At 45.0% G+C, this 13,731-nt stretch overlaps 1 protein-coding gene across 1 annotated transcript in view; it reads right to left on the bottom strand.

Moving 5' to 3' along the window:
• Adamts16 (ADAM metallopeptidase with thrombospondin type 1 motif 16) overlaps window positions 1-13,731 on the bottom strand; it is a 124,110-nt gene that overhangs the window by 58,200 nt on the left and 52,179 nt on the right. Inside the window, exons 11-13 of the mRNA XM_026401937.2 lie at window positions 7,824-7,919; window positions 1,513-1,661; window positions 550-722 (exon numbers count right to left, since the gene is read on the bottom strand). Coding sequence (XP_026257722.2) covers window positions 550-722; window positions 1,513-1,661; window positions 7,824-7,919 — 418 coding nt within the window. The remainder of the gene's footprint in view (window positions 1-549; window positions 723-1,512; window positions 1,662-7,823; window positions 7,920-13,731) is intronic.

Below are 13,731 nucleotides of genomic sequence, written 5' to 3'. Positions count from 1 at the left end.
AGGGTCTCTGTGTCTGTCTGGACAGTGTTCCCATTTCAAAGAATGAGGTGATTAACTGTGCTTTAGGTTTCTCCCAATTATGCCACTTGAGCTACACTTCCTGAATATAGTATATTTGAAAATTATCTAATGTTCTAAAATCTCCTACAGTTTTTCTTCCATTCTTTAATAATTCTAAATATTCAATGGATTATATGTTTCTAATAACATTGCCATTAAATACTGGGACTCATATTTTTTAAAAAAATTGATTCATTTTTAATATACCATCAGCTTTGAATTTCTTATTATTTCTTTAACAAATTTCCTTGCATTATGCCCCTGCTCTCTGTCTGGCCTATGGATTGCTGACCACACAGCTGGCCACATGTGGATGAGATGCCAAGGTGGTGGGACAGGCCAAACTACACCAGCCCTCATTAGAGTGAGCAGCGGAGCCGACCCCACAGGGCGGCGTTAACGTGCCTTGGCAACCGCGCTGCCAGTCACACAATTGGAAAGCAAAGGTCACAAAGCCAGGGCTGTGCCCAAGAGTGGGCTCCGGCTTACCTGCCACCTGGGTGTAAGGCTTCCACTTGTAGTGCCAGCCCCGGAACCGCTGGCTGTTGTACGCGGCGCACTGGGCGGCGCGGAAGTCCATGCTGTCCTGGGGACATGGATGACTGTTGCAGAGCTTCAGGGTGCGGGTCGGGCCCTCACAAAACTTCCCTCCGTGCGATGGTCTGGAATGTGAAGCCCCCAGTTAGGAACCTCCCATTTGAGAGGCTGCACCACGTCCCCCTGGGGGAGCCGCTCAGGAGGGGCGGCTTTCCCAGGGAGAACTGGGACTGCTGGTCCAGGGCTTTGCTCTCCTGACCCTGCTCCTTCCCACGGCCAGCCTCTTTGTCACAAGGCCAGCATGCCAGGGCCCATGCAGAGCACCACCTGCCCCGGGGCATGTGCAAGCAACCTGGGAGCAAGGGCCTGAGAGGACAGTGGACAGGCCATACCCGCCTCAGGCTTCTCGGACAGGAGGAGCAGAAGAGTACGGCCACTGGGGTCTTCAACCAACCAGGAGCAAGAGGAGGATTTGAAACTCTCCCATGTGGGAAGTGCCTCTCTCTGTCTGTCCTCTACCCAAGTCCATGGTTAAATCTCTAGTTGTAAAGGTGAAGGCATTTGATGGAAAACCATTTTTTTTTTGTTTTATCTTTTTGCATGGAAGAGTTGTTCTTAGGGATTCTTATTCCCTCGAGTTCTACATATTTCTCTTACAATTTAGCTGTTTAAGCAGACCCTTAGCATTTCAAGTACCTGTGGTTAAATCCCAATTTCTGAGTCTGTTGCTTTTTGCTAGGGTCAGGGAGTTATCGGCATCTGACATTGTCTCAGAGATACTCATTTAAGCAATTCTTGAGTAAAATGCTTTTCGTGCTCAGTGTCTTGTACAACATTGTGCAAAGTACACAGTCAGTGTTTCCGAGTGTGGGCACTGGCAGGCTGTTGGGAGGGCCCATGGAGCGAGGGACATACCTGGGATTGGTGCAGAGGCGGTCTCTGTGAGACACTCCGCCCCCACAGGTCCTGGAGCAGGGGGACCAGGGGGACCAGTCCGACCAATGTCCATGGGTGGGCTTGGGGCCTTCGTCACCATACTTCACACACTGTCCTCCGCGGCACCACTAAACATTTTAAAAATACATAAATAAATAATTCATGTGAGTCACGGGTGAGCAAGTGGATTGTCCTGCCGCTACGTATTGGCAAATTGCGGATTTGTAAAATGCGCACACACTAACATCCCCACTGGCAAGTGGACGCTCAGAACAACAGTGCTGCTGCTGCTCCCTCTCATCCCTAGGGAGAGCACACCCAGGGGAGACACGGAGAAGACCAAACATCCGAGTCCTGGAACTTGAGAGGGAGTTGTGCTCTGGGGACATTCAGTCCACTGCTCATCTTCCGAGGCACTGAACTCTGACCTCTCCTGCAACAGGTGCTTTTCATAGCTCCTGTTCACAAGAGTCAGTCTCAGGTGCAAAGCACAGCTGGAGGCCCCACGGGCTCAGCACCTTGTCACTTCTGTGACACTCTGTGCTGTCACTGCAATGCACCTGGGCCTGGAACCTCAGGCTTGTTCACGAGGGCATGTTAGAGGTCATCCAGCTGTCCACAGAGATGACACGATTCCCGTGGAATCCCATCTGTCCCCACTTGGGCCAGAGATTCCAGCTGCTCCTTCCCAAGAGAAGTGCTCATGGTTCTCAGTTCACATTGAATCTGACGAGATGACATTGCCTCTGTGGAACAGCGAGGCCACACTCCTCCTGACACAGAGGAGGGAAGGAAGACGGCTGTGCCTGGCCCTGGGCTGCATGGAGCCAGCAGAGCCGGAGGGCAGGGGAGGCGCAGTCACTGCAAGATTAATATCACAGGTAGCAAAGTCACTCCAAGATTAGAGCCTGCAGCTCCAGACTGAGAGAAGAGTGCTCCTTCTGTAAGAGGAAGATACACCAGTCCCTCACTGATTCATGCACCAGGTTAAAACTCAGCACACCAGTGGTATCAGAGTATCCGTGACACAGGAGTGGCAAGTTCAAGTGGTTCCATTTAGAATTACTTCAAAAATAAAAACGAATCTTAAATCCGTAATTAATTTTGAAATCTTTAACCATCTGACTATTTGATTTTTCTATATAAGTAAAAAACAAAAACAAAAACCTCTGTCTCCCATCACTACTTGTCCACATCCCAGGTGGCAGAACAAACCCTGCCAGTTCCTCAGCTCAGTGACAATCCTGCAGCTGGGCACTGGGCACTTTGTGAGTTGGGAAGAGAGACGGAGAGGAGAGAAGGGAGAGGAGAGGAGGGGAGAGGAGGGGAGGGGAGGGGAGGGGAGGGGAGGGGAGGAGAGTGAGGCCCTGGAAGGAGGAGGAGACAGCATGTCCTGTGTGTCTGTTGCTATTAGTGTTTATCTTTTCTTTTTTTTTTTTTTTAAATCACCTGGTTGTAGCTTTCTAATAAAAAAGGGAGCAAATACGAAAGGAAAAATCAACAAGTTGAGTCAGTTGAAAAATGTTTTCAGAAACATCTGTCCAGTCTGAAGGTGCAGAGAGGACTGGCGCTCCTGAAGGAAGGCAGGCGGGTGGAGCCAGGGGCCCCCTTGAACTCGAAGATCCATTGCACAAGCAGCAGCAAGGCTTTTGCCAGGTGCCTCTGGGCAGCTTTGCTGGGTGGTGACCACTGCTGTCGATGTGATGTTGCTACCTGGCCACGTCCACAGGAGTGAATGGGTAGTTACAATGTAGTGGGTATAACCACCTCCCCCGCCACAAATAAACCCCCTAGCCTTTTTTTGTACTAGGGGTTGGGATTTTGGGTTTTGTTTTTAAGATACACATGACAGTAGGGTGTATTTTGACATATAATAAATACATGGAGTGCAACCCGTTCCAATTAGGATCCTGCTCTTGTGGTTGTACATGATGTGGACTTACACTGGTCATGTACTCATAGATAAGCGTAGGAAAGTGATGTCTTGTTCATTCTACAGCCTTCCTATTCCCACCTCTCCCTTCCCATCATTCCCCTTTGTCTAATCCAATGAACTTCTATGCTTCTGCTCCCTACCCTCCCTTGTTATGAGTTAGCATCCACATATCAGAGAGAATATTCGGCCTTTGGTTTGGGGGGACTGGCTGATTTTACTTAGCATGATAGTCTCCAGTTCCATCCATTTCTTGGCAAATGTCGTAATTTCATTCTTCTTTATAGCTGAGTGATATTCCATTGTGTATCTATACCACATTTTCTTCACCCATGCATCTGTTGAAGGGCACCTAGATTGGTTCCACAGCTTAGCTATTATACATTGACTGCTATAAACATTGATGTAGCAGTGTCACTGTAGTATGCTGATTTGAAGTCCTTTGGGCATAGGTCGAGGAGTGGGATAACTGGGTCAAATGGTGGTTCCATTCCAAGTTTTCCAAGGACTCTCCATACTGCTTTCCAGAGTGGTTGTGCCAATTTGCAGTTGTATCATTTGACTTGCTTCTAGGCACTTATATATTGTAAAATATACTCTTATCTGTTAAATGATACATGAAGCTATTCATTGCAACTTTTTTTCTTTTTAAATAATAAAATGTTGGAATCAACCTAAATGTGCATCAGGGCTTTAGTTTAACTATAATAACATTTGTATCAGGGACCACTTTTCAGCTTAAAATAGAATAAGAGTATTTTTTATGTATACATATAGAATGGTATAGATATTATATATAAAAGTATATAAATATATAAAATAAATGTTTAAACATTTATTGTTACTTGTACTCTTTATAATTGCCATTCTAACAGGAATGAGATGGAATTTCAGTGTAGTTTTGATTTGCATTTCTCTAATTGCTCGAGATGTTGAGCATTTTTCATATTTTGAGGTGGTACTAGGGATTGAACCTAGGGGAACTCAACCACTGAGCCACATCCCCAGCTCTATTTTGTATTTTATGTAGAGACAGAGTCTCACTGAATCACTTAGTGCCTTGCTTTTGCTGAGGCTGGCTTTGAACTCATGATCCTCCTGCCTCCGCCCCCAGAGCCACTAGGATCACAGGCACGTGCCACCACGCCTGGCTCATATATTTTTTGACCATTTGTATATCTTCTGTGAAGTTTCTGTTCAGTCCCTTTGCCCATGTATTGGCTGAGTTATTTAAACCCCGACTTTTTAAAAAGGAAAGTTTCAAGGACCTCACAAGCACAGTACACCTCACGGACCCCCGGGTACTGGCATCCAGCTCAGCACGTATGCACTCAGGGGCAGTCCTGTCTAACCTGCATACTGTCCACATTTTCCTCCCCCAAAACTGACCCCTAGACTTTGTACCACTTCTTTAGAAATATTTCATGACATGTCTTAAAAATTAAAGACTTTTAAAAATATGGACCCAATACCATTGTAAAGAAACTTACAGCGATCACTCAGTATCATCGAATATCCAGTTGGCGCTCACACTTGCATTCATACCCTTGTTCTTCACTGATGTGGAAGCAGACCCTTCCAGGGTACGGGTACAGGTGCCCTGCCTTGCCACGTGTCCTCCCTCCATCCTCTCTCCTGCCTCCATCCACCTGTCTCCTGCGTGGGGATCTTGCTGGCTGCATCTTCAGGGGGCCTCCATCTCCAGGGTGCCACCAACACAATCCTTGGTCCCCTGGGCTTGCTGCATTGAGACAGCTGGGCCTAGGAGGTTGCCCAGGGTGTAGACTCACACACGGAGGGCTGTGTGTGTGCATAGGTCAAGGAGTGGGATAACTGGGTCAATGCCTGGAACCCTGTGTCGAGGTGCCTCAGTGTCTCAGGGGTCCTGGGGCTGCCTGCTGACCATGAAGGTCCCCAGCATCTTCCCATGTATGAGTCTAACAGCCATTTTACTAGTTGGATCAGACGTTAAGACAAAATATCCTTCATCAGTTTGATGTTTGGCCCCTGAGGCTGAGTTCACACGGGAAAACAGGGTGCTCTCTCTCTGTGATTGGAGACGGCTCCACTCCACATTTCTCTTGGCAAAGCTGCCCCCCAGCCCTTCAGCAGGACCCAGAGTCTGGGAGGCTCCCAGGTCCACTCAGGAGGTGTGCCAGGCTGGCCTCGCACGTTGCTTGTTCTAGAACTGGAATCACCCTTGACACGAGAAGATCCTGGTTTCTTTTATGAATAAAACTGGACTAAGAAGCTACAATCCATTTGAAGGGTGGCCATTGCTATCGAGTTGGCCAACAGAGTTTGTGTATATGTGTGAATTTTTAAATTTTAATTTTAAAGAAAAAAAATGCTTCATGAATTCAGAGCAATTTATCCAATTCAGATTTAAGGGTTACGCGTGTTACTCATTTCTTTGATTTTGTACCTGTATCTTTTTCCTCTCACACATGAGAAGTCTGGGCTTAAGGACACAGCACCGACTATTTCCTCTGTCTTCCATAGTTTTAGAAGAACAAAGCCAATGGCTGCTGAAGAGTTTAGAATTCTTTGTGGTAGTTTTTTTTTCCTATTGTGTACATCCCACTGGAGACGTAAGGTCAAATTACTGGGTTTAAAGATCATTTGGGCTCATTCCTCTATTATGGCCATGGTAAAGCCACCCACTAGAATTATCATTAGTTTACATCTTTTTATTTCACTTTTGTTTGTTAGGGGTTATCTTAACAAATTTCAAAATCACCTAGAATGTTTCAAGCTCTTCAACATATGGGTTTATCCTTTTATTTTAAAATATAAGTTAATGATTATATAGAATAGTTTTTTTTTCTCTCTCTCTCATTCGCTTGGTCTTTGATAAATGACAGCATGCTACATAAAGCTTTTTTTCCTCTTCTTCTGCATTTGAGAAAGTCTGCAGATCATTCCACAGAAGGATACAGCCATCTTATCACTCTTTTCTAAGCTACATAGTACTCCATCATGTTTGTTTCGAGAAAATTCCCTCCTGATGGACATCTGTATATTTCCAGGGTTTTGCTATGATAACTAGAGCTGCAGTTCATTTTTCTGAAAATGCATCTTTTCCTATTCCTGCAGACATCCTTAAATGACTATTCTAGTTTTAAAAACTGTCTTTTAAAAACCCTTTTAGAGAATCTGACAAGAAAACATCATCCCATGGGGTTGGGAGAGGATGCTCATGTACAGGCGCACACACAGTTGTGAGTACAGCTCACTTGTCATGATTACCTGCTGCCTAGCATTCAGGCCAATTACCCCGTGTCCTGGCAATCAGAATCCCAAGACTGCAGGATCCCATCAAGAAACAAGAACAATTTTTACTAGGGATTCATTGAGCTGCAGCTGCCGATGTCACTAGGTGAACTTAGCTCCAGATCTCACCCCTGTGAGGGTGCCGGCCCTGGCCCAGGGAGCTAGCCTCTTTCTCTGTGCCTCCTCAGTCACTCTCAAGGCTTAGCACCCGTCTCCGACAATCTAAAACCTTCCTGTCTGCAGCCACATTTAAATACCCTTAGGATGTGCTGTAGCTTGGAATTTAAGCCCAAGAGATCAGTGATACATTCAGTAAACATTTCTCTTTCATATTCTTTAGTAACACTAAAAAGACCACAAACATAAAACATGAAAATGTCTGCAGTAAAAAATCGATTTTCATATATTTCTATCTTCATCAATAATTTTTGCATTCTAAAAAGGCAACCAGGTTAAATCAAAAACATTAAAATATTATTCTTACTTGCTAAGATAACTTATTCTTTTAATTTATTTTGTTTTATTACTTTTTGTGGTACCGGGGATCAAACTCAGAGCCTCCACATTCTGGTCAAGCTCTCTACCATCGAGCCACAGCCCAGCACCACCAGTTTATTCTTAAAATTTAATGACATACTTGTCCCTGCTTGCCACTAGGTAACAGACTTGCTATCTTATTTGTTTCTTCTTTTTTCTGAATCAAAGCTCTGTGTCTTTACCCACAGCCAGCAACAGGTCAAAATGCTTTACTGCAAGGTCTGCAGACTGAAGCTCAGAGGCCTACACAGCAGGGATGCTGGCTCTTTGCTGGTGAAGTGGGGTCAGTGGTTAATGTTTCCCTTATTAAATGGACTCAGTCATCAGGTCTTGCCTGACTTCTCTGTAATTTTGGAAAGCTCATCAACAATATTCCCACAAAAGTGAGAAATATCAATATAATAAACCACAGCTCTTGGCAGGGGTGCAGGCAGACACAGGGGTATGAGGAACGCTGGGTTAGAACAGGAAAATGAAACAGGAGGAGAGGTGTGTGCGTTGGGGAAGTGAGAGCTGTGCACGTTGTCCCCCGACCGCAGCTTCTTACCATGTCCTGCCCGCACAGGGTGCCCTCTGCCGCCGGCATGAACTTCGTCTCACATTTCCTTCCTATGCGATGGCACCACAGGGCTTTACAGATATCCTAAACAGAATAAACGAGGTCATCAGTGTGGCCAATGGCCCATGCACTTGTGATAAAATGTCAGTGAAAAGTCTACAGGAAAAACAACATTCTCGGTTAAAAATGGATGTGTAGCCTGCAGCAGACCATGTGGTGGACGAGGCATCGGAACTTGTGTTTGGAATTGCTTCTTCAGAATTCCATCTCTGAATCTGTGTTTATTTGGATTTACTCAGTATAAATTTAACAACATTATATTCTCCAAGTTAAAAGGAAAAAATATGCTTGATACAAACATTGTAGAAAACTACAAAAAATTACAATTTTTTAAAAAAGCCAACAAAACATTTTATGATTTATTCTTTTCCACTTCAATTTCCACTGACCTCTTGAAATTGGGATTATAATTTTTAAATTAAAGATGATTAGGAAACTTGTTGATCCATCCATCCTTCTATCATCCATACATTCATCACTCATCCATCATCAACCCATCACCCATCCATCATCCACCCATCATCCACCCATCCATCCCTCCAACATCCCCAAAGCTTTGGTGAAAGCTTAAAATACGTGAAGCATCTCACTAGACACAAGGTTTGGTAATGAACAGGACCCAGACTCACAGTCTTGAACTTGGTCTCAAAGGAGCGAAGAGGACCTACTGCACAGGGAGGGAGAGGTGCCCCAACTGGGGAGGGACAGGAAGTAGGCTGAGCATGCAGAGCCGCAGAAGGCTTGCCTGGAGGACTCCAGGAGTCTCTGAACCAGCCGCCCCTTTCATTGTCCCTTGATGCTGGGGATCAAACCCAGGGTCTCACACGTGCTAGTCGAGTGCTCCATCACTGATGCAGCCCTGACCCAGTTCTTGAGCTGGGGCCCTGTACCAGGAGGCAGGGGACACTCAGAGGAGAAGGGGGTGTGCAGGAAGCACTCAGGATGGTCCTGCGTGAAACCAGGGCTGGGGCACGTGAAGGACGACAGGCATCCCAAATGGAAAGAATTTTTTTTACTTCATATCATTTGAGTCCAAAGGAACATTTAGTGACAGGCAAAGTAGGACCTGAGATATGACGGAAGCTTCTGGAATGCTGGTGGGAGGTCTGGCACAAGGTGATGAAACATTTCTGAAGCTGTGTGCAATTTTACAGGAAATGGAGTGGCTGCAAGTGCCAGGCCCCGTTACTATGGAGAAAACGCAGGCAGCGAAGCTGGGCTGGAAAGACGCCCCGCGGCCCCGTTCCACACTCCAGTAGCACCGACAGCATCTTGGCACTGTGCAAGGCAGCTCGAGAAGGGCGTTGTTTTTAATGATCCATTTTAACTTTACTGTCATGAAACTTGTTCTGAAGTCCCCTTACACTTGTTTATGCACCACACATTAAGAAGTTAGGTATTTATTAAAGACACAGCTTTGTATTTTTCTGCCTGTATCTCCTCAATAAAAAAATAACTTCTGGAACTTGGAATCTTTACAAGTGAGCTTTCAATGTTTTAATTCAGAAATCAGTTGCTTTTATTCTGAGCCATTCATAAAAATCTCACATGGTCATAATCACTGTGCCATCAAGTGCCATTTTCTTGTGAATCCCCAGGATCTTTAAGTACTCCTGGGACAAATGTGTCACATTGGTGGCTGGCACTTTGTTTGGCTCAGGTCCTTCTCAGAGGGGGATAAAGAGCTCTACAGCTGCTCTGTGAGAGCCGGGGCCCAGAGAGCGGCAGCAGGTGGCACAATTGCACTGGAGTGGTGGCCCACAGAGGCCTCTGGGTGGAGGGACACAGAGGTCTACTGATGCAGGACGCTGGGTCTGAACATGGAAGAAGAGAGTGCAGTGAACAGAGGCAGACCAGGAAGCTGCTGGTGTGCTGGGTCAGGTGGGAGATGGCCACAGGGGTCCAGCACAGAAGTGGGCATCCCAGAGAGACAGACTGGTGTGGATTAGGAGGACTGGATTGGGGCAGCCAGGGCCTTGTGTCCTCACTGTGTGTATGAGGGTCGCCAGTCACCAACATGTCCAGAGGCTGGATGTAGTGGGCACAGGGAGCATGCCCAGCTCAGGGCCTGGACCTAACAGCTGCTAAACCACTGCACGATCTCTGCACTCCTAAGGGCTTGAGGGTGTTCTAGCAAGTCACGGGTCTCATCCTGCCATCACAGCGCCACTCATCCTGCCATCACAGAGCCACTCAGTGGTTGCTGTGACTGCAGGGCTAGGGGGCTCATTCTCAGGGCCCAAGACTACTCAAGATGATGCAAGGTAAATGGTGCAAATGATTCTAGTATGTTCATGGTCACTACGTGGTGCAGTGCTGGGTACCTAGCAGGCTGTCAGAAAATGCTTTCTCAACAAGTCGAACATGTACTTGGTTGTTCCTGTACAAACAAGTGACAGTATGAGCAGGAAAAGTTTTAGTATATGATGAAGTTAATGATGATCAGTGAACTGAAGGAAGGACTGGACCGTAAGATGATATAGCTCTCATCCAAGGTGATTCCAGAACATTCTTAATGTTTTAGTTTTTGGAAGCATTATGCATAATAAAGAAACAGGGTGGCAGATACTATCACAGGTAACAGTTTCAAACTCAGCTAAGTGTAAAGCCTTCAAATGCAGGATGCTGGTGCCAGCTCACCACCGGAGCAGGGACGTCCCTAGCTCTCCTGCACCCTGGCTCAGACCCTCTGTACACTTCAGCCTCAACCTGGGACCCACTCAGTGCCCAATTCCAGTGTTCAGGCAGGAATACACTTTACATTAGACACACTTGACATATCAAACAATCCATGTCCCTGTTCAACATTAGCAATAGCACTGGAGACCTTGGCATCCTACAGATTTAATTGTCTGCCATAAAAAATATGGCACTTTGTCTGGACACCCCAGTAAATGCTGTAGTATCACAAAGAGTTAGGCGAGGAAATGAACATTAAACCACCACTACACAACCCCAAGCCCTTTGCTCTAACATTTACCACACTGACTCGACTTCTAAATTGTGGACCTAACCTACAATGTCGGTGTTAGAGCATCACTGCTGTGTGCCGTGGTGGCCTCAGGGAACTAGGAGTCCTCTTGGAGTAAGGATCCTGTTAAATTACGGTTCTAGTGTCCAGGCAGCAGTAATGTGAGACTTGCTGCATGGGGTGGGGGAGCTCCTAACTTAGCCACAGGACCCAGCACACGGAGGAGATCTGATTTCAAGTAATTCCAGCTAGTTATATTTCAGACAGCAGGCCACGGAGCTATGTTGATGGAGCACAGTAGTAATGTAAAGACCCAATGTTTGTGACACTAGTGCTTCACGTGGCAGAAAAGAGCCAAACCCTGTGTGGGGAGGGTCTCCTGCCACCTTCTCTGCAGCTTTAGGGAGGGTGCTCGCTCATGACTCGACCTGTGACTTCAGAGTTTTGTTGACAAAGACCAATTTCAGTAATAACGACGTGACTGAGCTGAACATAAGGCATAACACCCCAAACCAGCATTTCAGATGGCTGAGTTGAAGACTCGAGGAGGCCTTCAGCACGGTTGTTTCATCTCCTTAGACAGCCTGTACGGCACTCAGAAGATACAGATGACACCATGGAGAGATGTGCAATGCCCTGTAACCAAGTTCCACCCGGCAGGCTGCTCCTATCGCTAATTCCCATCATCACTCTGCATCAGTGGACAGAGAAATCCGTTGAAATTACACCCAAGAACGTAGACACACACACACACACACACACACACACACATACAAATTCTAGGGGAACTTATTCCATAGAAAGAGGCCTTAGGAATATAGGGTAAAGAAAATGATAGCAATTTGAATCTGAGATCTATAGGAAAACATAAACACATAATGATAAATATATAAGGAAATATAAAATATAGTCATTTCTTGTCTTAATGTTATAAATAACTATTTTAAACAAAAAATATGATATTGCATCACATGGCTTATAACATGAATATGCATCGAAGTAAATGTGGCAGTGATGGGTAAAGTGTGGGCAGTAGGGATCTTCACACTACAGACAGCATGGACAGCTGTACATGGACTGACGTGTGGTGAGGGTCCTTTACCACACACCAAGAGGCTGTGCAGACTCTTGTTAAGAAGTTACTGCACACAGTAACCTCTAGAGCAGCCACACACTAGCACTAGAAAGTGGAGCCAAAAAGCAAGTAGAGGTTAACAAACAGAATCTATAACAAGCAATTTCTTCCACAAGGCAGAACGCAGGAATCACAAAAGAAAAAGAAATGAAATAAAAAGCAAAGAGCAAAATGGCAGATTTAACTTCCCTATATCAATAATTTTAATGTAATTAATTACAGAACAATTGAACATTCTAATGAAAGGTCAGAGATTGCTCAACAGGACAGAGCAGTAATACCAAATAAAAGAATGCTTACAACACACATTTTATACAAAATACAAGCAAATTAGAAATAAAAGGATAAAAAATTATTATGTGCATAGGATTCCTAAGTCAGCTAATATGGCTATCTAAATATAAAACAAATTAGGATTTAAGAAGAGTAATATGACCAAAATTGTTATTATAAATTAACAGAAGAGTCAAGAAGACGGAACAATCTTAAATACATACACACCTCCTATGGAGTTTCAGAATATAGAAAACAAAATCGAAAGCAGAGAGGGAAATAGGGACATACACAACCATCATCGGCAATTAGAGCACCCATCTCCAAGAAGTTGCCATGACTGATAGCAAATATAATGCAGGATACAGGAGCTGTGAATGATATTTTCAAATAGAAATAGGCGTTTCTTAAACAATATACCCGAGCAGCTCAGAATTCACATTTAAGTGTTCAAGACTTTATGGAAAGGGATGCTGGTAACAGGTGCACGTGTTTGTCAAATTTAAATTTTATACTTAATGTATTTCACCACATGTAAATATGCCCTCAAAAATCAACAAACATCCTGAATTTGACTGGTAATTGTTTTCCAGATGGCTTTAGGATACCACAAGGGACATGGTTTGTGGTCACAAAGCAATACCATGAGGAGAAGGGAGCACAATCTGGAAAACCCCATCTTTAAAGGAAAACATTGGTGCTTTGTCTCTTCTCCTCAACAAACACAAGAGAAACAATCGAGAAAGAAAGCCCTAGGGAATTCCCATGTCCTGCTAGGTCTCAGGCAACACAAAGCCCTCAGGGAATTCCCATCTCCTGCCAGGTCTCAGGCAACACCGGGGTGTGGGCGACCTGACTCACGCCAACGTGCCCCTCCTGGGAGCCTGCTTGAGTTCAGAAGAAGGATTACGACCCGGGTTTAAGCTGGGGTTTCCCAGCACATTCCCACATGTTGGGGTGGGGGGTGGGGTTGCTGCAGGACTGTATTCTTTTTCTATTTTCCTCTTGATTTCATTATAAACTAGAATAGAAGAAACCCCCAATCTAGTTACCTTCATTTAATTCCTGAGAAGCTCTCTGTGGTCCAGTAGAGCAGGCTCCTAAATCTCCATTTTCCCGGCTTAACAAAAGCATGTGTCTGCGTTAGATGAGGAATTTCTGTAGGAAATGATGTCGCTGGGGTAGACACCATCTTTTATGAGAAACTGCTCTATAAATACTTTATTCGAGGAATTTAATAATCAGAAGCCCTGCATAGGCTGCTGCTTTCTAATAAATTATCTTATATAGGGAGGGAGTAGAGAGAACATTGTTTTCTTAATATCATCTGAAAAAAATGCAGAATATTAATTTGCTGACTTACCCCAGCTAAAAGTTCTTGTGGAGCTCCCACATGATAAATCAGAGAGAGATCCCACCTAACAGGCCCAGTCGGTTCTCAAATGAAAACTGATACC

This window comes from Urocitellus parryii, chromosome 1, assembly GCF_045843805.1.
Source record: "Urocitellus parryii isolate mUroPar1 chromosome 1, mUroPar1.hap1, whole genome shotgun sequence".
In the NCBI taxonomy this organism is placed as follows: Eukaryota; Metazoa; Chordata; class Mammalia; order Rodentia; family Sciuridae; genus Urocitellus; species Urocitellus parryii.
This window is presented reverse-complemented; position numbering and strand designations above follow the sequence as displayed.